Consider the following 24,397-nt stretch of genomic DNA (forward strand, 5'->3'; position numbering starts at 1 on the left):
GATTTTATTTTTAAATAAGAATTTTCTTACAAGATAAAATTTTATCACCACTTTAGTTCCATTTTTCGAATAATATTTGCTTCAATTTTAGCCATAACATATATTTAAGTCGATAGTTTATATTTTAATTAAACCAATAAAGGAGATAAAGTAAGAATATAGATATTGGCAAAATAATTTTGTTTATAGATAAAAATTGCAGAAAGTAAGAATATAATTTATGTGATGTTGGCAAAATATTCAAGCATGCATACATATATATATTTTTGCCGACGATATATATATGGAATTAATTAATCAAGCTTTGTTGTAATTAATTATGTGCATCACTCATGTATTGTGCGAAGCTTGCTAAATAAGTCGTATTCTTCATGACTAGTAAAATGAGTAGGCTGAAAAAAGTGGGAAAGTAGTTACCTTCTCTATATGTCTTCATTTTTGGATCGATGTCATTCAATTACTATCTTCAATCTCTTTTTCTTTTTTCCCGAAATTACTATCTTCAGTCTCAAAATATAGAAGTCACAATTAATATCTTACAATTACAAATAATAAGAAAGACCATTAAAGATAGTTTAACTTTTAAATCTCTTCCAAATGGTAGGACATCCTATGCTCATCATAATGATGAGTATGAAGTGTTCATCTTAATTTAGATAATCCAGATTAATTTTGGATAGTACAGATTAAATTTAATTTTTTTAATTATTATTTTATTTTAATAAATACAAAATTCAAAATAAAGATAATTTTATGACAAACACTTCTCAAAAAAAAAATTTATCATTAAAATTGCATATTAAAATTTTCTAATCTCAATCATATTCATATCAAAATTTAAATGGTCTATATTGCATTATAGTGCTCATCATTGTGATAAGTACGGAATGCGGAGTCCTCCCAAATCGTTATTAGTCTTTAGAAATGACCCTAATTAAATGCTTCATTGTTCATGTATCGTCTGACATAAATTTAATCATCAAAAATCTCTTTCATGATGAGTTTATCCATATACTCCTTATTAATACATTTAAAGTTTTTATCATAGATACGTATTACTTCTTCCGGTCATAATTATAAGAGCCAGTTGACTAATTTGAGGAGATTAAAGAAGTAAGTTGAGTTAGTTATTTGTCCTAAATAGGTGGTCTTTCCTAAAATATCTTTGCTAATCAAGTGTATTGACTAGAACTATAATTATTAGAAGGACTATCTTAGAAAAATTGAGTAAATATGAGAGACAAAGTAGATTAGAGTCTTATATTTAGGATCAACATAAAAATCAAACGTGGTCTTATATTAAGGACCAGGAGGTAGTATATCCTCTTTTTTTTTTTGGGCCAAAGTAGTATATCCTCATGAGTTTAGTGGTTTAGTATCAATATATTGGGCGCTGGTAAAAAAAAAAATCAATATATTGGGCCAAAAATATGCAGTCACTATTACCAAACATTAACTTTCACACATAAAAAAAGGCGTTGCTTATAAAAACGCGTGCAAAGAGCATAAGAAATATGGGTTAAAAAAAGAAAAGACTAGTTTTTCTGAATACGGAAAACATTGAAGGAAAAAAATGCCACCCACAAGATTAAATTATGTCTAATAATAAAGCTGCAAGTAGCCGTTCCAGACAAAAAGATAAAAACAAAATCTCATTTAAAAACTCTCATAATAATAATCAAGGTGTGGTGGAGAATGGAGATGCAAGCCCTCTCGCTTCACATACAGACACATGCAGCCCTCTCTGGGCACTTCCAAAAAAGGCAGTATAAAATCGTTCAAAATCAAAACCCCTCATCATCAATGCTTGTTCCAGTTCCAATAATTCGCTCGTCTTCTTTTTCCACATGCCCAGCAGCATCCTTGTTCAGCTTTCTGCAATTTCATCATCATTTCATGTTGCACTAAACCACCAGTTACGTTCGCACGCGACACTGAACTTTGCTAAAGTTTGAGCAGAAGTAACACCCCCCCCCCCCCGGGGCGCGCGCGCTGGCACAAAGAGTGTTTAATTATTAAGTTGGTGGGAAGTCTGGGAATCGATATTGATGCTCGCGGTGTCACCATTGAGGGGAACCAAAGATGAAATTAAAAGCCAAGGAGAGATGGGTGTTTTCTCATCAATCGTCGGTGAAGATGACGGGTTTGGAGAATTTTGTGATGGGAATCTATTGGAAAACATCAATTTTGACGATCTTTTTGTCGGCATCAACGTCGCCGGAGATGTGTTGCCGGATTTGGAGATGGGCCCGGAAATCCTCTCCGAGTTTTCCATGGAGTCGTCGGAGAACATGAACTCATCCTCGCTTTCTATGGAAAATAATGATAATAGAGGTGATCAACACCAGAACAGTATTATAACTGGGGAGGAGGAGGATTGTGATAATAAAGCTCTTCAGCTTCGGCCTCAAATTCTGGGTCAAGCCGAGCAGCAGAAGAGATAGTGAACAAAAGAGACGATGAATGTACGGCGGCGGCGACGCTGAAGCCATCGACGAAGAACAGTGAGCAAAAGGGAAGAAAATCATCAGCCCAATCCAAAAATTCACAAGGGAAGAGAAAGGTGAAGGTAAACTAACTGCCTCACAAACTAGTACCTTCTTCATTACTGGTCGTAATTTTTATTTCCACACGTTCAAATCTGAAATAAGTTCTCCACAAAAGGAATCATAATTAGCGAGGTAGCACAAATTTCGGTCTTAGAATTAAGGTGGTCGTGAATATTAATTAGATTTGAATGAGGAAGTCGTCCATGTGCAGTAAAGCTACTCCTTAAGGATCAGTCCCTATCTCAATTATGGGTCTTCTCTCTTCAGTCACGAATGGTGTCAGCTCGATCACGGGCATACCATAAGACATTAAGTTGATGAAAGGGCAAGCTAGAGATGGTTTTGGGGGGGGGGGGTGAGGGACAATGTCTGAGAGAGAGTGCAGCAATATTAACGAAACAAATACTTGATTTTTTTTTTCCTGGGATAGATCTGATGATGATGTTTATTAGAGCTCGTCGGGTGTTGTTTCAGGTGGACTGGACCCCAGAATTACACAGGCGATTCGTGCAAGCAGTGGAGCAGCTTGGAGTGGACAAGGCAGTTCCTTCCAAAATCTTAGAGATTATGGGAATTGCTTGTTTAACTCGCCACAACATCGCCAGCCACCTCCAAGTACTTAATTATATCCATCCGTAATTGTTTGAAATTAAGACAAATATATTGTGTGCAATATAATATTATCCGAAATGATATATATATATATATATATATAAATATCATATGCATGCAACTAGTGGAGATAAACTTCTGCTATATATTTCTGTGGACTGCTGGATTTATTTGTCCTGTAATACAGTGGGGATATTGAAGAGTTAATTTTGGAATCAATGTACAGAAATATCGATCGCATAGGAAGCATTTGCTGGCGCGTGAAGCAGAAGCAGCGAGGTGGAATAAGAGGAGAGAGGTAAGGCCATGGGCAGCGCCACCCACCATGGGATTCCCTCAGATGGCTCCTCCGTCAACATGGACGATGCCCCAATATTTTAGGCCCTTACACGTATGGGGCCATCCCACGATGGACCCCTACTCCTTCATGCCCCACTGGCCTAAACAACATCATCATCTTCCACATTCAATGTCGCAGCCGCCGCCGCCGCCGCCCCCAGCCTGGCTATACCCAGTCGCTCCGCCACCTTCAGACCCTTCATTATGGCAGCCTCACCACCAGCAGGTCAAACTCTCTATTACAACTAGATTTTTGTGTGTCTAGTTTAGTCTGAAACCTTGTATATAAATCTTAATTTAGTAGAGGTCCAACTATTTGAGTATATCAGACATACTTTTTTAAAAGAGGGACTTGATATTTGTTGGCGGCAGCACCTGCAAATATTACAACAATATTTGAATAAAGTCTCAATTGTCACCAATGAGATATATATATATATATATATAAATCTGACATGGGAGATTGAGAAAGGTGAGCACTATTTGAGGATATATTTTAATTTTTAATGTAAAATTTGTATAACAGATTTGATACCATTAATTAAAATCCTTTATTTTTGGAGGTATAATAGAGTTTATTATTCCTTTTTAATGCAGGCTGATTCAAAAGCACTAACCCCAGGAACAGGAACATACTGCTTTCCACCTCCAACACCTCTGACTGCGACGGTAAATTAATCTTTCCAGCGATTCCATACTGTTTTGGAGCCACTCAAGTTGTCTTGTTCTTGAGAAATTGGAAATTCTTGTAGACAACGTTACGACGTAAAATACTGCCAGAGAAAGAAATAGTACATTCTTGGGTTTGCTTCACAATAGGGGAAGTGAATGAACTGAATATAGTCAATATTAATTATTTGTGGTTCATGCACGCAGGGATTTGGATCTCCTCCTGTCCCTGGCATTCCACCCCACGGCATGTTCACGGCAGATCCCGACATCGGATCTCCCGCCGGCGGGCAACCCCCCGGCCCATGGTCCGTCTGTGACTTCCACCCGGTAACTTCTCTCCTCTCTCGTTCTTCGGTACCCGCAAACGGCTACAGAAATAAAAACTCCTCATTCATATTTTCTTTTCTACCTGTAAAATTTTTGTTTGCCCGTAAAGCTGGGAATGAGATTCAGAAAAGAGTAGGAAGTGAATTAATATAAAATTCAATGCAGGGCAAAACGTTCCAAATTAATGTTAGGCAAACTATTTTGACATATATAGTGCACAAATTTTAAAGCAATTTTGACAATTTTAGTCACAAACTGGATGCAATCAATATAATGCACTGAGAGAGAACTATGAAAAAAGAGGGAAATTAGTGAACAGAAAATAAATTAATTTCACACGTAATTATGGTCTTCTATGATTTTCTCGGAATATATAGCTATATAAATGGCGGTAAGGAACTTAATATAGATGCATGCATGCACCACACTGTGAAAAGTTTTAAGAGTATTAATTAATTGATTGATTGATTGTTTGATTAGGTTAATTATATTATTGATGATTTGAGTAATGAAATGTTTGTGGCAGTCCGAGGAAAGCGTAGATGCAGCTCTTGGAGATGTTTTATCAAAACCATCGCTGCCACTTCCCCTGGGCCTGAAGGCCCCGGCGCTTGATAGTGTGTTGAGTGAATTAAAGAGACAAGGAATTCCCAAGATTCCTCCCTCTCCTGCTTGACCATCCAAACCCTAATTCGACGACTTCTCATCATTTCTTTAATTACATGCTCATGTAACATCTCAATATATATATATTATAATTACGAACCATGCTTCATTCTTCATCGATATTTCCCCCTCTGCATAAGTGGGGCAAAAAGTGTATGAATGGTATTAAAAGGTAAATAAGCTATATTATAATGTTATATACTATCTCTGCTCTTTAAAATAAGATCTAGTTGACTAATTTATGTAAGAAAGTTATTAAATTGTTCAATTACATATGTTACATTATCTTTGATCTAAAATACTTATGTGCATCATTAGGTTATACATCAATTTATAAATGAATTAAATTATAATTAGTTTGGAGAAAAATAATAAATATAAATATTTTAAAATAATTTATAACTTATTTAATTTTTTCAAATTATTTAGTTGATCTTATATCAAGAATCAGAGGTATGTAGTATAAGATGACCTACAATTCTCAATAAATGAAATTCTTGTAGTAAATCTGCTTACCTAATATGCTTTCATGACTTCAAGAGTACTACGATGTACTTATAAATGCCGATGTTATTTTTTTCCTAATTATCATTAAACCACACCGACATTTAAAAACCACTTCATTGTTTGATTAATCCAAGTCAAGTATAACTGGGGCCATAAGAAACACTAATTGGTTAAGTATGTCTGGGACGTGAACCTAAGACCGTTGGTTAAATAAAGTACAGCAACAAAGCTCCTGATTTATTTGCAACTGCTACTTATTTATTTTGATCATTGTTTCTTTACATACAAAATGGGTCGTGTTTAGATAATAACGAATATGTTCATAATTCATATATTCACTATAGAAAACTTGATGTTACGAAGACAAGAAAAGAGAAATATATATGGGCAGAATGTTAACTCATCATTGCTATAAGATTTTAATTAGTTGGTTTTATTTTATTTTTGGGGCGTGTGTTTTGATTTGGGTGTCAAAGTCGCAGCATTATACTAATATCCGTATGAGTCAGATAGATTGAACATTAATTTCAGTGATACTATAGCTAGGGTTTCCGAGTCTTGAAGGCACATTTAATTTGGCGAGCGAGTTATACAGCTTATTATTATGCACACATGAAAATGAAATGACGTCGGGACTAAAATATTACCGACCACTTTAATTGCCTACACATCAATGAACAAGGCAACTAACATTGTAACTAGAAATTAACCGGCGCGGAATCTCTCCATTTAGCCTCCATTTCAATAAAACGGTGTTGTTTTATAATTTTTTTGAAAAATTACAGCTTTTTCCAACTCAACTGAGCGTTTATCGTTTCGATCTCGTGAGTTTTTTATTCTTCCATGACCGACTTCTCTTCTTTCACACATCTCACTGTCGTTAGTGATAATTCCTGATTGCCCACCGTCTCTTCATCCATTGTGCTCTTCTGTGATTCTCTTAATCCATAATGCTCTTCTAAGTCTTCACCACCCATGGTCCTATTTACCTTCAACCACCATCGCCCAGGGAGAAGAGAGAAAGTTAACATTCCATTCTTCCTCACCCACTTATTTTATTTCTTACCCTTTAAAATGCTTTAATGCCCCCTTTTTCCTTCACAAATTACGCCCCTCTATCTCCGTTGCTTTATCTACAGTATTCTAAATAAGAGTTTTATTTTCAAAGTGGTTGGGTGTTTAACAAATTGAACTGTCTTCGATGTTTCTTACCTTTGGTTGATGATCAAAGAGGGAATCTTATTGCCACAGGAGGCTGCATCTTTTAGTGCTCACTATATTGCTGATACAAAAACTGCTAAATAGTGGGCAGCAGAACTACTCCTGACCATCTAAGGGAATGATTAAGCGCTAAAATTTTTGTCGAGTCTTTGAATTTATTACACAGAACATGAAGACAATTTTTGCCTTGCTATTTATTATGTTCTGTATAAATATTATTTGTGCTTTGCCCCTGCCCAGAACATGTGCTAAAATCATTGGTGTTTCATTGCCGCTTGAGTGCCTAGTTGTTGAACGTAGCGTTTTATTTAAATGGAGAAACGACACCGTTTTATCTAAATGGAGGCTAAATGGAGAGATTACGCAATGGAGAGTTCCGTGCCGGAAATTAACGTACGCTCCCATTTAAGTAATTAATTAGTTATGATGCCTTGTAATGAACCAAAGGTAAAACTGTACAAAAGAATAATCGAGGGTAGTGGAAAAAATTAGCGAATGTGAATGGATTGGACACGCAAGCACACCTAGTATGTGACCGACACGTACAGGATCCTATTTTGCGGCATCTTTTAGAACATCGAGACAAAAAACCATCACGTTCAGCCGGTTGCATCGTCAACAACAAACACAAGTGGAGAGATAAACATGAAATGTAAAATTATATTTAAGTTAACGTCTTGTATTTTCCAGGGAAGCACAAAGCCAATTTGAAAGGTACGACACTTGTTTGGTATTTTCCTAGTGAATAACTGTTGACAAGTACGTCTAAGTGTCCACACACACACACATAAATGGGTAGCGTAAGTTTTAGTTTTCAGGATTTGAAGGATTAGCTGTTTCTACTGCCTCTTTATTTCATACATTTTATACAAAAAAAAAAAGGGTGATTGAAATTTGATATGCCATAGACAAAAAACATATACAATTTTAAATTTATTTTCATGATTTTTTAAAGAAAATACTTTGAAATGTGTTAATTTATTTGTTAATCTATGGACATAATATTTAGAATCATAAAAAAAATTTAAAACTGTATTATTTTTTGCTCATAAAGTATCAAAATATCATTTATTTTATATAAAATATATTGATTAAAACACCAGGAAAAAATATTTAGGAAGTATGAGAAAATTAAGGGAGAGCTGATGGACACCCCAAATGCAGTTTTGAGATGCACATTACTGAAGTGTTTTTGTTTTGTAATACGATTGTCTATTAGACCCACCCTGTGTACTTTTCTTCTCTTTGTTATTGTAATTATTAAAGAAGATCTAAATAATACTATGTGTGTTTCTAATATAAGAATTAATTGACTGATTTAAATAGATTAAGAGAACTAATTAAATTAGTTATTTGTAATAAATATATGTGGAACTATTATTATTACAAAGACTACTTTAAAAAAATAAATAAATATGAGAAACAAAATGAATTAAGATATTATATTTAGAATTAAAATAAAAATCAAATAAATTTTTATACCAGCCACAAACTCCGATATATAATTCGTGACGTAGATGAAATTGGTATAATACATGAATGTATAAATGGAGTGTAAAGTTGGTGTAGATTTGGGCATGTGCAGCTTGAGAGGGAAAAACGGGAGAGTGGAGACACGCACGGGGTGGGGCCCAGGGGAGACGGAGACTTGAAAGTTTGAAAGAGGACAAATGGACAATCAGCGAGTGATGAATTGAAATGTCGAAGAGACGCAGAAAGATGATTGGAATGTTTGCTGGCGGCATAATTACCGTGAAGAAAATAGATGCGCTGACAGACTAGCAAGAATGAGCTTGAGTCAGAAGGAACAGAGAAGAGTCTGGAATAATCCACCGCCTAAACTGATTGGCTACTGTGTGAAGATTTAGAAGATGGTATTCGGAGAATAGCTAATTCTAGGCTAATTCTTGTTTTTGTTTGGGCTTAGCCCCTGTTTATCACCCAAAAAAAAAGGGACATATGGACAATCAACGAGTGATGAATTGATATCTTGAAATGAGACCTGCCACATGTACACCACAAGATGTCAACACGCGTCATGGATTAGCCGAGTCAGACATTCGTTCGCGGTTTGGGCCCACAAGCGCGCTGAATGCCCCCTAAAGTCCAATGTCAAGGACATAGCGATGACGTGGCACTCGGGAAAAAAGGACACAAAGGCAGCCCTCGGCAAGTGGGACGGGCCAGATGGCGCACTGTGCCTCTTAGCAACACACAAATAACTAACAAATGGCTTCGGAATAAGGCGGGAGTTTGTCAAATTCTTTCTTTGTTTTTTTTTTTAATAGGATCAACTTTTGAAATTTTGATGTGACTGTAAAGAATTTTGGGAAAATTTCAAAAAGGTCCTTTGAATATATGAAATCCCAGATTGGATCTTAGAATTTTCAAATGACAGAAAGGGTCAGTGACCCAATCTGTCATTTTGTGAAATTAAGACCAATTGACAATTTTGCCTGTGACTAAGTGAATAGTTATTCTCTACACAAATCTAGGTAACGCTTACACTGTTCTAGTGATTACAAGATTAGTTGTAGTTAATAATTACAAGATTAGTTTGTAGTAATAATTACAAGATTAGTTGTAGTTAATAATAGGTGTCTGACTATGAAAAAGTGAGTAGTTATTCTCTACACGAAAATGGCTTCGGAATAAGGCGGGAGTTTGTCAAATTCTTTCTTTGTTTTTTTTTAATGGGATCAACTTTTGAAATTTTGATGTGACTGTAAAGAATTTTTATGGGTTTAAAATAATCACGCAATTGCCATTAACGAGAAGAAAAATGAAGTTTTTCTTTTAAATTAATCAACATTTATGAAAATGAAGATTTTTTTGTATTTCGTGTGTATTCTTTTGTTCTTCATATTGAGTATGAAAAGTATTCAAGCTTCAATGAAGACAAAAATTCATTTTATAAAGTTATCGTAGTTTCTAATTCTAATCCTGATTCTTATTAACTCTTCAAATCTTATTCTGAGGGATATAGAGTTTGGAGGCCTTTCTTGCGAGCGATCATTGGGCCAATCTGTCTTTTGTTCTAAAAGGCTCGTTTTTTATTTAGAAAAAATTTGACACCTCAATACTGATTTCAATCTTGGGCCTGGCCACAAGTTGTAATTGGGACAATCCCTCCTCTAATGAATATCCAAATCCATAAAAAGAGGAAGCCGATCCATCCGGCAAATCCGAAAACAACGTGGGAGAATTATGACTGGGGACCATACTCGAAATACATATTTTTAAGGACTATTCATGTTGATAGTAAATACTCATTACTTGATTTGTAAATTTGGGTTGTTTAATGGAAGATAATGTTAAATATTTTTTAGTTGTAAATTTACATTATGTGAATGGTAATATTTATATTTCAATTGATAAATTTACATCATGCAAATACTTAAATTTGAACTGGCCTTCAACTTTTGCCCCCCAATATGTAAAGATAAATATGTAAAATGAATTTTGTCTTGTAACATATAAGATATCTTTTTTAAATTGGTTCAAACAATTATATAAGTCCATGAAATTTCTTTCATTTTTTTCCTAATAAAGGAAAAAAGAAACAGAGAACATGAATGTAAAGTCAAAACATCATGCAAATACTTAAATTTGAACTGGCCTTCAACTTTTGCCCCCCAATATGTAAAGATAAATATGTAAAATGAATTTTGTCTTGTAACATATAAGATATCTTTTTTAAATTGGTTCAAACAATTATATAAGTCCATGAAATTTCTTTCATTTTTTTCCTAATAAAGGAAAAAAAACAGAACATGAATGTAAAGTCAAAAAATGCTTAACCAAAACAGAGAAGAACAGGTTTGAACGTCTTTTTCAGTTTGGAGGTCCGAAAGAGCACTATATACGGTCTCTGTTTTCAAATGTTGTCCGCTCATCACGCCCATTCCCCAAACTAACATGACTCCTGTCTCCTTTGTATTATCATTATATTTATTTATTTTTACCTTTATTGTTTCTCCCCATCTTTTTCTTTTTCGTCCCCAAAGACGACACCAAGACACTTTCAAGATTTCATGTGTTGGCGGCAAAGACCAAAAGAGTTGAATGCTTGATAATATTCAAGTTCAACTTCTTTTCCCTTTAATTTGAGATTGATATCACATGGGCTGTTTGATTTTGATTTAAGTTTACTTGATTATAATTAATTATTGTTGACCATCATTTTGTTTCGACTGTGTTTTCTTTTAGGGTTATTCACAATATCAAGCCTGTTCTTTTTAAATTGAAGAGATTAATTTAAAAAGAGGCAGATAGCTAATTTAAATATATTAAATAAATTAATTAAGTTAGTTATGTATAACAAATATGTGTTCATTTATCTTAACTATTCTTTTTAATTAGGTTTATTAGAACTACTCTTGGTGGGAACTCCTTACAATTAATAAGAATATTTTGAGAAAAAATTATAAATTTGAGAGACAAAATAAATTGAAATCTTATATTTAGAACTAAAACGAATCCCCTAACTAGATTTTATGTTAAATACAGGAGGTAATATTATTTATGTTTCTTGTTTTGAATATTATATGCATAAACTTCCATTCTCATAATAATGGTGGCTCACCAAAGTGAGACCACAATGTACTGCGTTAGTTTCGTTAATCAACTTTGGGGAATCCAGAGAGAGCAAAGGAGGAAACTGGCACTTTTTTGCCGTTTGACAAGTTAGGGAGAAAAAATCAAGTCACACAAACATTACATATTCTTTCACATGTGAAAAGGATAAATAAATAGGAAAATTGAGGCATAGTGATTAAAATAGGTGTGGATGGAGCAAAGAGAAATGGGTGCGTCCCGCAGGCTGACATTGAGAGAAACTTGCACATGCAGCATCAACCTGCTAATTAAAGTGCTCATACCCCACACACCACCCAATCTTCCTTTCTTCTCTCCTCAATCCTCGCACCATTCCACGCCCTTCCCATTTCCCCCTTCATACCTACTTTTATTCTCTTCTAATCCAACCTTTTACTTTTCACTCCTCCCTCCACTTTCACTATACAATTTTACCTGGTACGTGTTATTATTAGTAATTTTATTGCAGGTTTTTAGTTCTCTCAATGTTGAGCTTTAGCTTGCACATAGATATGAACAGATCAGTCAAAAGGCTTCCATAACATTATTACTATTACTGTCTGGGACCACAGCATTATCATTTGCTTCTTTATTTATTATTACTAATTCCTGTTGAATGCCACCAATAAAGTTCTATATAACGAGCCTTCCCCTTCCATCCTTTGACAGTGGACTGTCCAGCTTTTCAGCTTGCCACTTCTCTCACTGAGTTCCCACCATGGCTTCCCACCGTCTCTCTTCCTTCTTCCTCCTCCTTCTTGCTTTTGTTCTTCTTCACTCTCCTCAAACTCAGGCAAGAGAAGGCAAGTTCTTCAGCTTCTTCTCCCACTTCACAACCTCTCACAGCAATCATCCCAAAGTCGTAGTTATCCCTCCCAAACTCAAATCTCACCCACCCTCGCCCTCACCTTCACATTCACCTTCTCCTTCTCCTTCTCCTTCAGAATCATCAATCGCAGCAACACCCGAATCAATACTCGCAGCCCCAGCACCTGCACCAGAATCAACAGAATCATCACCAGTACCTTCACCTGCAGAATCTGAGTTCGTGGACAGAGGAGATGGCTACGGCCTCTATGGCACCACAAGCTTCCAGAACAATGACAACCATGAGAACTTTAACAGAGTTTTGGCACCAAGCTTTACAGCACTACAACTACAACAACAACAACGAAGAGTTGTACAGAAACAACTACAACAACCAAGAGTATTACAATAATAATAATGATAGGTACTCCTACAACAACTACAACAACAACAACAATTTTTTTGAGAACAAAAATGGTTATTATAATGGGTATGAGAGGAAAAGAGAAGGAATGAGCGATACTAGGTTTGTGGAAAATGGCAGGTACTTCTATGACGTCAAGGGTGAGAATCAGAATTATCATTATAATTATAACGTTGATAGGTATGAGCCTACAGGAAGAGGGAGCACCACTACTGCTGAGAAGAATAATAACTATGGAGGGAGTTACTATGAGAACAACAACAACTACTACAGGAAATATCCTAATGAGTTTGACACCATGGAAGAGTATGAGAAGCAGCAGGAAAGCCAGGGATATGAACCTTGATCAGTGTTTTTTTGTTCTCTGTCTTTTTTTCTTTTTCCTCCTAATGATGGTTCAGAGAGAGTGATGGAGAGGCATAGAATTAATGTGATGAAGGAGTATGCATATAAGATCGAAAGAAAAAGAATTACTGAATTATATGATGAAATATGTGTCATCTGTTATCTTCAAGCTAGTTTCCTTTCGTGATCGACATGTAGGGCACAGTAGTTTCATGTTTCTGCAGTTAGAAACAGTTATGAAGAATATAATTATATACAATGATTCTGTGGTTGTGACTTCAGTTTTGAAGAGTGGGTACATCTGGCATCTGAATTTGTTCATCAATCATGGAAACTAGATTTGTTTAAGTAAATTCTAGACAAAGGAATGGCATTGTTCAAATTAAATTTTGGCTGTTCATGTAACTAAACTTTGAAGAAGGGGAATTTAAATCACACTTGATAGGTTACAAAGAATTTGTGAAGAACAAATCACTGTCTCAGAGTTAGATAAAGAGAATTTGGACACTACTTTTACATCTTGTGTTGCTGAATGTCATATAAAGAGCCAGTGACAGGGATGAACTTTAATTATCAACAGAAAAACTATTATTAATTTTCTTCTCTTGGATACTCTTCATTTTCTCAAAACTTGTTGGAACAAAATCACGTATGAGATTTCTTTTCAGCCACATCACATACAAGATCAAGTCATGACTTTTGCCTAGGAGTAGGACCACATTAGTAATCATAAATGCTTGCAATTCAATTTTAAATAAAGAGAGGTCATTGAACAGACACAATAATTATTCATTAAAATAGATGTGTCCATTTTAGTCTATTATGGTTTCCAATTTACTTTGCAGTGCAGCATATGGGGTGCAGAAAAGTAAACCAATGAATTCACTTTAGTCCTTGGGGCCCAACTGAAATTTCTATAGAAGAAAAAGTATAACTTAGGAAGGAGAAATAATTATTAAACTTACCACAGAACCAGACAATTTGTGCTGAAAGGAAGAAGTGTGAGTTTATTTGAGATGTAATTTGATTTACAGTTTGGACATAAATAATAATTATGTCCACAATTATTGCTCCCTGGGTTGATGACTTTTTATTTCAATCAATCTTCGGATGCTGCAGGCAGGCATGCATGCAATGATTTATCTCCCTTTGCTCCTTTTCTTTTACTTCCTTTTTTTTTTTTTTTTTTTTTGCCTTTTTGTTCAGTACAAGGGGAAACTCTACAGGGATCTAGTTCTTTTACTATGCCCCCTTCACAATTTCAATTTGGATTGAAATTCAATGTGGTGCTTAACTGAACATTCACTCGTCGTATACTGAATACTGATCCCTTTAATATTAAATATAGCAGTAGGTAACTAATAATATTAAACAATTACTTAAATTAGTTATTTATATTTGATCATTATCACATTGATAGAAACCCCAATTCACATATACAACCAGTATAGATGAATAACTTGAAAAAATAATAAATTTGAGAGATAAAAATTGGATTGATATCTTAATCAAAGTAAATATCCCAACTTCTTACCAAAAAAAAAATCCTAAACTCCTGTATTTAGATAAGAAGGAATATATAATCTAGCAAAAATGCAGAAGTATTATATAAAATTCCTCCATTTTTCGGGCCTAGAATGCTCTCCCTCTCCCACGTTGTGCCATCAAGAGTTAAATATTGTTGGGTACTAAATGTGAGCAACTTTTATAATATGATTTCTCCATCATCTATGCAGTCCAGTCCATTATCTCGACAAAAATCCCACCAGGAGAAGCCCAAATTTACAAGCAGGACAAAAAAGAGCAGCCCAAATTTGGATCCACACCACAAAATTGGGTACGGAGCTCTACCTTGGATGATCCATATAGGATTTTGGGCTAACCAAGCTTGGCCCAAACCTTGATCCCCTCCACAAAATGGGTAGCGATGCTATTTCTTGGATGACCCATATAGGCTTTTGGGCCAAGCAAATAAAAAGCACGACGTGAAATCCTGGGCAACACGAAAGCTCGGTGATACAAGACAAGGTTGCTTGCTTTGAAGATTTTCGTTGTTCAGTTTCAGTGTCTTCCCAAGAATTTCAGCTCCGGTATTTTCTTCTCCTTGTGCTCTGTTATCGAGCGAGAACATCAATTGCTCTATTGTATTCACCGTTGAATGCTTGCTCTTCTTTTCGCAGTATTTTCCAATTTAGGGTTTAAGTTTATTGGGGACTTGCAATGGCGCCCGATCCAAACCGTACTGCCGGCGGTGCCAGTGGGAGTGGTACCACCAAAGAAGGCAAAGATGAGGCCTTGGCGAAGAAGAAGGTCGAAAACGAAGATCTGGTGAGTCTAGAAGAGTAGAGTGTAGTTTTCTGGGGTATTGTCACTGATTCTGGATTCGAATTTTGTCAAGATTGAACTGAAGTACCTAACGCATAAAAAAGAAATTTCTAAAATCTTTTTTTTCTTTAAGTGGAAAAAGATTTTTATTAACCGCTGAAGCTAGTGCAGCTACTGGTAGTTTAGGTTTGACGCCTTGAATGAATACGTGCTCTTTCTCAGAGAGGAGCTAACGATTACTTCTCTTTTGGATTTTTCTCGTTTCTTTTGATCTATTTAAAGTTGGAGTGTCATGGGTTTTTTTGAATTGTGCGTGCAGTCGGACGAGGATTTAGCGTTAAAGCAACAGCTGGAATTGTATGTGGAGAGGGTTCAGGATCCAGACCCCGGCTTGCAAAAGGTCGCTCTGGAGAGTATGAGGTAAGCGTACATGTACTTGGTCATTTAATTGAATGATAATTAGGTCATTCAAGGTAGTTGAAAGGGAGGTAAGTCGTTTTGGGCGGGAATTTCCATTGTGGGTTAACATTGGATGTATACTTGTGTTGCAGACAGGAAATTCGCACGTCAACAAGCTCCATGACGTCTGTTCCGAAGCCACTAAAGTTTCTGCGCCCCCATTATGGAACTCTGAAAGCATATTATGAGACTATGGCAGAATCCGATTTGAAGGTATCATATGCGTTATTTGTATTTCTGTCTTAAATAGGTTGATGTGATGATCTTGTTCTTAGTCAGTTGCTCTTTACTTAATGCAGAAGTACTTGGCTGACATATTATCAGTTTTGGCTTTGACAATGTCCGCTGAGGGAGAGCGGGTAAGACTTGCCGTTTAAGTACTTCATAGTTATATGGTCTCTCTAACTACTATTGTTGGTTGTGTATGGAGTGTTAGGGGTGCAATTTTTTCCAATGTATGTGTCATTGTGCTATTTGATTTGCATTTCTCACTTAATCTCTAATGATGTTGGTTAACATCTCTTTTTAAATCCCTTAAAGTTTTCCGCTTTTTTATTAATGCAAGACCTGTTTCTAACATTATACATTCTGCTGTGTCATGCTATATCGACTGTCAGGAAAGCCTGAAGTACAGATTGTTGGGTTCAGATGGTGATATTGGCTCATGGGGCCATGAGTATGTAAGGTGAGCATCATGTTTTTTCGTGAAATTATTTGCTTTAGAATGATTGGGGTGGATCGGTTGGATGTAACAGTGTACGATGAGGAAATTTTAAATCAGGCTTGTGCCTAAATCTTATTCTCACCAGTTCTGTGTTTCCTTTTTTTCAGAAATTTGGCGGGCGAAATTGCTCAGGAGTATGCTAAACGACAGGTTAGGCACTTGTCTAACCCAAAAGATATTATGTTCGTTAAAATTGTTGCTGATGCTTCTATAGTATGTTGTGCATTTTTGGTCCAATGAATGATTGATCATGCTAGCATTACCTGAAGTGTAATTATAGTTTCAGGTATTGACTATTTTTGTGTTTTCAAAAGTTGGAACCTAAAGCCTCTAGAAGTGGTTTGGTTTTGGGGGATTTGGGTAATATACACCAAAATGAAAAGGTTTGAAGGCACATTAGCATTATTCTCTATGATATTATGTGGTAACCAGAATGAAGTTGCAATACTGTTAATAGTTGTCAAAGAAGATTTTTTTTTTGTTTTTTGGGGGAATAACTGTTCATTAGATACTTAGAATGGCAACCTGGACTTTTATCCTGTAGTTTTACCTGTGTATCCAATTCAACTCTATGATTCTCTTTTGCAGAGTGAAGAGGCCCCTATTGATGATCTTATGGAGCTTGTGCAACAAATAGTTGCTTTCCACATGAAGGTATGATATATCTCAATCTTTATTCAGTGAAGAAAGGTAATCTAGGTCTTTAAGATAGATGAAATATGTAATAGACACGTGTTCGATGAAGATATTTATGTTTTGAAAAATTTGAATCCTGTTACAGCACAATGCAGAACCTGAGGCCGTTGATCTCTTGATGGAGGTAACCTGTCGAATCCTCTCCCCCCCCCCCCCCCCCAAAAAAAAAAAAGAACTGCTTAAGATGGTAAGCTGAAGTTGATTTTATGTGATCAAATGTTAACTTATAGGTTGAAGACCTTGATATGTTGATTGAACATGTTGACAAGACAAATTTCAAGCGGACTTGCTTGTATCTGACTAGTTCAGCAAGGTAAGTGCAATAAATCCAGGTTTTTGAGCTTAGCATCTAGTGCTTCATTCAGATCACTTAAATTCATGACTTACGAAGGAACGGGATAACTTGTATCGTATTTTCGTGTGAAGTTGTCATCTAGTTCTGCACTTTTCGCTTTTATTAATTATTAATATTATTTTCCTTCTCATGGGCAGCTCAACTTTTAGGTTGTAATTTTGTTATTGGTTGGTTTTGAAGTGACAGCCGCTTTAGGATTTAGAAATTGCTATTGACATTATCATCTGCATTTGGACCTCCTACCTCAATTGTGGTCAATGGAATTCTGGATTGGGAGTTACTGGCTCAAGTGGCATAATACAGTCATTCATGATGTGTTTATGCAGTTACAATTTCTGAGGTTCCATATCATTCTTAATTTGGGCTTCACAACTGGAGTTACATGTTTTGTATTGTAGAGAGGATAAGTTTACTAGCTAAAGTTTAATAGTGTACCTGGGTCAAAATGAGAGGGGGAGATTAGTGTTTCATCTGGGGAAGTTGTCTTGTGCTTATGTTTATTGTTCAGGGTTAGGTTAATAAACTGACTTTGTGTTCCTTTTTTCTCATGCACTCAAGTAAATAAGTTATAATTGTTACATTTTCAGATACCTTCCTGGGCCAGATGATATGTTAGTGTTGGACATCGCATATATGATCTATCTAAAATTTGAAGAATATCCAAATGCACTTCAGATTGCATTGTATCTGGATAACCTGCAGGTGTGACTTTGTTGTTAAATGATTTATTTTTCCTCTTTTTGAAGCTTTCTGACTCAGAAGTTAGTAATTATAATTCTTTTAATTGCAAATTATTCATCTGTAATGCACTAGTTCAAATGAATTAAATCTTGCAGTATAGGACAAATAATTTTTATATCCCTCTATTTTAAGATATTTTATAGTTTAAATTTAAACTAACAATTTGCTGCGTCATTTACAGTATGTGAGGCAGGTTTTTACTTCTTGTGACGATCTTCTGCGGAAGAAGCAGTTTTGTTACATACTTGCTCGACATGTAAGTCCTGAATAATCTATTAGTACTTGATGACCATCTTGTTGAAGTTTCCTTTGCACGTTTCTTGTGGACTACCCTTTTTGAACCTCTTCTGTTCTGATGATATTTGCTTCATGCATTGATTGCTTTAGTTTTATAACTCGTGGTAATTAAAACCTGAAGTTGACCTGGAATTATTCCCTGTCATGGATAGTATGAATTGTAGGATACTGTTGCATTTATCCATTTATAGATAAAGACGTATGCTCTATATGGTTGCTCCCTTATTGCTTTATTAAAGTTGGAAATTCAATTACTTTAGTGCAGAAGACGCCACAGGAAATATGTTCTTGCAGATTTAATATTTTTGAGTTTTTTTTTTTCCGGAAAAAAATTTTGATTTGTTGATTACTATTTCCATGCAGGGAATTACTTTTGAGCTAGATGAAGAGATAGTTGCTGATGACGATGACAGGGAGTTGTTGCAGGATATCATCAACAACTCTAAGTTAAGTGAAGGATATTTGTCCCTTGCTCGTGATATTGAAGTGATGGAGCCTAAATCCCCTGAAGATATATACAAGGTATCTATTATAGTGACATTTCCCTTTTTCTTGAATAAGACTGGACTTGGTAAGACTTTTTGTGCTGGATTTTTTTTAAATTACTTTTTTTGAAAAATTCTTCCTGAGATAGCCTTAATTATTTTTATTTATAGTAATTGATAATTTATAATGGATAATAATTTTGTAATTTTACAGAGATTTTTGTATTGTACTACTCTATAATGAGCAACAATAGTTAAGAATGGGGCACTTTATGCAATTGGCATGAAATCTTAGATGAATGGCATTTCGATTAATGATTGTGCTCAAGATTCACGTGTATAGTGAAAAATGTTTATTACTATGCCATCTATTGTCGTTTCTTCCATTTCCTTGGATTGTTTTCAACCTCAATTTTCTGTTTTTGCTCCCATAGGCACACTTGCTTGATGGTCGGGCTAGTGCTGGTGCTAGTGTTGATTCAGCTAGACAGAACCTGGCTGCTACTTTTGTGAATGCTTTTGTAAATGCTGGCTTTGGTCAGGTATGTGGTCATAGTTGTAGGGTAGCATGTGTGTGTGTGAGGAAAGTTTGTGGGTCACTAATTTCTTCTGATGACCTTTGTCCTCTTCTTTTTGTGCAGGATAAGTTGATGACTGTTGCATCTGACTCCTCAAGTGGTGGCTCTTCTGGGAATTGGCTTTTCAAAAATAAGGAACATGGGAAGACTAGTGCCGCAGCAAGTCTGGTATGCATTCTATTGCTGAATTATATTTTTGGCCTTATGGACTAAAACCCTTTATTTACAAATCTTTGCATCATAACAGGGTATGATTTTACTCTGGGACGTTGACTCTGGACTTGCTCAAATTGACAAGTACTTCCATAGTAATGATACACATGTCATTGCTGGTGCTTTATTGGGAGTTGGTATTGTAAATTGTAGCATCAAGAATGATTGTGATCCTGTGAGTGCTTTTATTTATTATTTTGCTCAGACTCGTATATTATTTCAATTTCTATGTTGTATCTTATTTGAGTCCTTTTCAGGCGATGGCACTTTTAGGTGATTACACAGACAAAGAAGATTCATCAATTAGGATTGGTGCAATTATGGGGTTGGGAATTGCCTATGCAGGTTCTCAGAATGAGCAGGTGAATTGTTTCTCATCATTTTTGTCCGCTGAGTGCTGATCTTATACCTGGGATTCTGTGTGTATCCAAGTGGGCTCGTTTTCTCTTTAGGGAAAAAAATCTTACCTTGTCCATGGTTTTGTCAGTTACGCTACAAATTGGCACCTATACTGAATGATGCTAAAGCTTCACTTGATGTGGTTGCTTTTACTGCAATTTCATTGGGCTTGATCTATGTGGGTTCTTGCAACGAAGAAGTTGCGCAAGCAATTATATTTGCATTAATGGACCGCAGTGAGGCAGAGCTGGGAGAGCCCCTCACACGGCTTTTGCCTCTTGGCCTTGGCCTTCTTTACCTTGGGAAGCAGGTACTGAGATGTTTGGCAGTATCTTGTACAGGTTTCCTGTAGCACCACTTCTATTCTCTCAAAGCAGGTAACAGTTTATTTGGTTATAACAGGAAACAGTGTGGAGGCAACAGCAGAAGTTTCAAAGACCTTTCATGAAAAAATCAGAAAATATTGTGACATGACACTATTATCATGTGCCTACGCTGGAACTGGGAATGTCCTCAAGGTGCATTTTATGGGAGTTTAATTGCAATTCCCCCTTTCCCCTCTAGCAAATATTTATAATTGTTCATGCTTCTTTGAATCAGGTGCAAAACCTTTTGGGTCATTGTTCGCAACATCTTGATAAAGGTGAAATGCACCAAGGTCCTGCTGTGATTGGAATTGCTATGGTTGCAATGGCTGAAGAGTTGGGTCTTGAGATGGCAATTCGATCATTAGAACATCTTCTACAATATGGAGAGCAGAATATCCGCCGCGCAGTACCTTTGGCACTTGGTCTACTGTGTATATCAAACCCAAAGGTAAGTATGAGCTTGCTTTCCTGTGATTTTTCCTTCTGGTAACTATGACTGTGTAATACATACTCTCCGTTCTGCTGGGAAAATGGCCTAGTTAAATTACCTGATAGAATGTTATTTTGCTTACAAGAGCTGCATGATTGAGTTTATGTTTTGGGGTGTGAGTCCATAGATGAGAGAGCCATTGAAGAATGACGCCCGGCATTTGGGAGGAGAGGAGTGAGAGAGATGGGTATTTGAGGCGATTTGTGAGAAAAGAGTGAGAGATACGGTGAATTGGGAAATATGGAAGCTGTTGAGATGATATTTAAAACTAGTATTATGGTTCAAATTAGATGTCGCTCTTTTATTTTATTGAAAGATAGGTAATTATATATATATTTTAACTCTTTTCAGATTTTAAAAGTAGATATGATCTTTTAATTTTTAAGATTAGTTTCTAAAAACATAACGAAAGAAAGATTGGCTTGAAAAAATGATTATTTTTTTTATTTATTAATTAAAAAAGATCTTTTTTTGGGGGATTCTTAAGATTTAATTATCCTTATTTAATTATATGTACAAATATCTATTTTTATTTAAATATTTATAGAAATGTTTATATATTTTTATCCATATTCAACTTTAAAGATTTAATATTATATATATAATGAAAATAGTACCCTTTTTAGTGGCTCTGCATTCAAGAGTACTTCGAATTCGTCTCGTTCAAATAACTTAGCTTATCAAACTGAAGTGAACTATTGGCAAACTGAAAACCAAACATGTTATAAACATTTTCTAATTCTGTGATCGGATGTTCATGACAGGTCACTGTGATGGATACCTTAAGCCGGCTGAGCCATGACACTGATTCAGAAGTAGCAATGGTAAGATATTGGAGCCAGCTTTACTTCAATGTTTTTTGTCTGTCTCCTGCTGCTGGTCATGGCTGAAATAACAATTTTCATGCTACAGGCAGCAGTTATCTCCCTGGGTCTAATAGGTGCAGGGACCAACAATGCACGAATTGCTGGCATGCTTCGCAATCTTTCAAGCTATTACTACAAGGACACAAGCCTTCTATTTTGTGTATGCTTCATCTAAGTTGCTTAAGAATTTCGCATCTTTTGGTTTTTGTAGAGTAGCTAAATTGCTGTTGCCCCTTCTACAGGTCCGAATTGCCCAAGGTCTTGTGCATTTGGGGAAGGGCTTATTAACACTTAATCCATATCATTCTGATCGCTTCTTACTATCACCGTATGTTGTTCCTCGCTCACCCAGGCTGATAGAAAACCAAAAGTGATATGTATTGCTTTGTTGTAAATGTTTCTGAATGACATTGTTCTGCTCCTCTCCTCACAGGACTGCTCTTGCTGGACTAGTTACCATGTTGCATGCATGCCTTGACATGAAAGCCATTGTCTTGGGAAAATATCACTATGTTCTGTACTTCCTCGTTTTGGCCATGCAGGTTAGTTTTCATGCTGAGTCATATATCCTCTGTATGGTCTTATGTTAAGACACGGATCTAAGCCTTTATTTTTGTGGCAACAGCCAAGGATGTTGTTGACTGTGGATGAAAGCTTGAAACCTCTGTCTGTGCCTGTTCGCGTGGGTCAAGCTGTAGATGTTGTAGGGCAAGCAGGTCGTCCTAAGACAATCACGGGTTTTCAGACACACTCCACCCCTGTACTCCTTGCTGCTGGTGATAGGGCAGAGTTGGCCACGGAAAAGTAAATACCGAACTATCTCAAAATTTCAGAGTACCATATTTTCATATTTTGTTAGTCTGATCATGCCCAATAATCCTGTTATTGTTTTCACTGCAGATATATTCCACTATCGCCCATTCTTGAAGGTTTTGTTATTTTGAAGGAGAATCCAGAGTACAGGGAAGACTAAAAGAACCACGAAATGCGGCCTCTTCCCTCTCCCCCCGTCTCTCTCTTAATGTTAAGCATTTGATTAGTATTTTTTTGAAAGAAAAATTGGCATAAACATGTTATAAGAAAGTATTTAAATTAATAGCTTGCCCCCCATTTTGAATGAAGCAATTTAGTGTGCTTTGAGGTCAATAACGTTCCATGACAATTGAATTCCTGAGAATTCAATATCAGCATTAGTTGTTTGACATCGCATACCCGATCATTACGAGTGAGAAACAGGAAAGCCTGCTTGAGAAGGTTACTCCTTTAGTTGTGGAAAACAAATCGTTTATTTTTTTTTTCATATAAATTTATTATAACACGCCAGTTTGTTATTAGGGCCTAAATCATTTGAGATGGGATTGCTTGGCCATTTAGTGGCTGCGTTTTTGGGGCTAGTCGCCAAATTTTGTATTGAATAGGACTCTGGACGGCCGAAAAAGGGGACTTTGTTATTTGAGAGAATAATTAATAATTAACATCAATATGAAATATTAAATTTTATGACTCATGAGCCATGAATACTGAATGGATTCACACGAATATTTGACACGTCATTTCGTCATCCTCGTTTTCTCACCCGTAGTACCGAGCTTGCTATGCATTTCTACTTCTTGGATCGACTTAAGTCTTTATTGACTTTAACATCCTAAAATATGACCTCTGGTACTAAGAGTAGTTGCATAATTTGAATAAAATAGGAAAGTTTATTAAGTTGGTTATTTATAATGAATATTATCTTTAGTTTTTAATATAAAACTTGTTTGATTTTTATTCTGATCTTAAATATAAAATTTTAATCTACTTTGTTTTTCTTTTTTTTCTCCAAAATAATCGTTGTAATAATGGTAGTTATAATTAATATATTTGATTAGCAAGAATATTTTAGAAAAAACAATATATATTTGTTGTAAATAATTAATTAATGTTCTCAATCTACCCACATTAGTCAACTAATTCTTATATTAAAGACCGAAAGTAGTATATGTCTTTTTTACAATATCCTTATTGATCATGTATATTAGTTAAAACTACTATTTAATGCAACTTTTAACATATGCAAATAGTATAAGGTTTACTTTGAAAAATAGATAAATATAAAAGACAAAGTGCATTTGAGACTTATATTTAGGACCAAATTGAAAGTAAAATTATCTTTTATATTAAGGACCGTAGGTGGTATTTAATTTCTGCTTAACCTAAGTAATACTCCTCATATTTAACTAATATTTTATTAATTTGATTAGATTAAGAAAGTTAGGTAAACTAGTAATTATAATAAATATGTTTTTCAAAGAAACACCTAATCATTTTTCTTAATACATTTCATTTATTTCTTA

General features: G+C 35.5%; 2 protein-coding genes and 1 pseudogene across 2 annotated transcripts; all 3 read left to right on the plus strand.

The window, feature by feature from the left end:
- Window positions 1-1,733: 1,733 nt before the first annotated feature.
- LOC114762505 (transcription activator GLK1) lies at window positions 1,734-5,369 on the plus strand. The gene is given in 7 exon segments (XM_028951999.1): window positions 1,734-2,385; window positions 2,388-2,569; window positions 3,024-3,164; window positions 3,388-3,726; window positions 4,098-4,169; window positions 4,377-4,499; window positions 5,026-5,369. Coding segments are annotated over 7 exon segments (1,344 nt in total). The 5' UTR covers window positions 1,734-2,048; the 3' UTR covers window positions 5,176-5,369.
- Window positions 5,370-12,159: 6,790 nt separating this feature from the next.
- LOC114762543 (protein E6-like) lies at window positions 12,160-13,346 on the plus strand (annotated as a pseudogene).
- A 1,729-nt stretch (window positions 13,347-15,075) lies between these two features.
- Window positions 15,076-23,274, plus strand: LOC114762529 (26S proteasome non-ATPase regulatory subunit 2 homolog A-like). The gene is given in 26 exon segments (XM_028952021.1): window positions 15,076-15,155; window positions 15,246-15,393; window positions 15,710-15,810; window positions 15,942-16,062; window positions 16,149-16,208; window positions 16,467-16,534; window positions 16,681-16,723; window positions 17,162-17,227; window positions 17,355-17,393; window positions 17,500-17,582; window positions 18,212-18,326; window positions 18,547-18,621; window positions 19,026-19,184; window positions 19,582-19,689; window positions 19,789-19,893; window positions 19,973-20,113; window positions 20,196-20,300; window positions 20,426-20,657; window positions 20,740-20,855; window positions 20,938-21,153; window positions 21,960-22,019; window positions 22,108-22,221; window positions 22,304-22,389; window positions 22,495-22,603; window positions 22,687-22,865; window positions 22,962-23,274. Coding segments are annotated over 25 exon segments (2,682 nt in total). The 5' UTR covers window positions 15,076-15,155; window positions 15,246-15,285; the 3' UTR covers window positions 23,035-23,274.
- The last annotated feature ends 1,123 nt before the right edge of the window (window positions 23,275-24,397 follow it).

This window comes from Neltuma alba, unplaced genomic scaffold (assembly GCF_004799145.2).
Source record: "Neltuma alba isolate B1F8T4 unplaced genomic scaffold, ASM479914v2 tig00011218_pilon, whole genome shotgun sequence".
NCBI lineage: Eukaryota > Viridiplantae > Streptophyta > Magnoliopsida > Fabales > Fabaceae > Neltuma > Neltuma alba.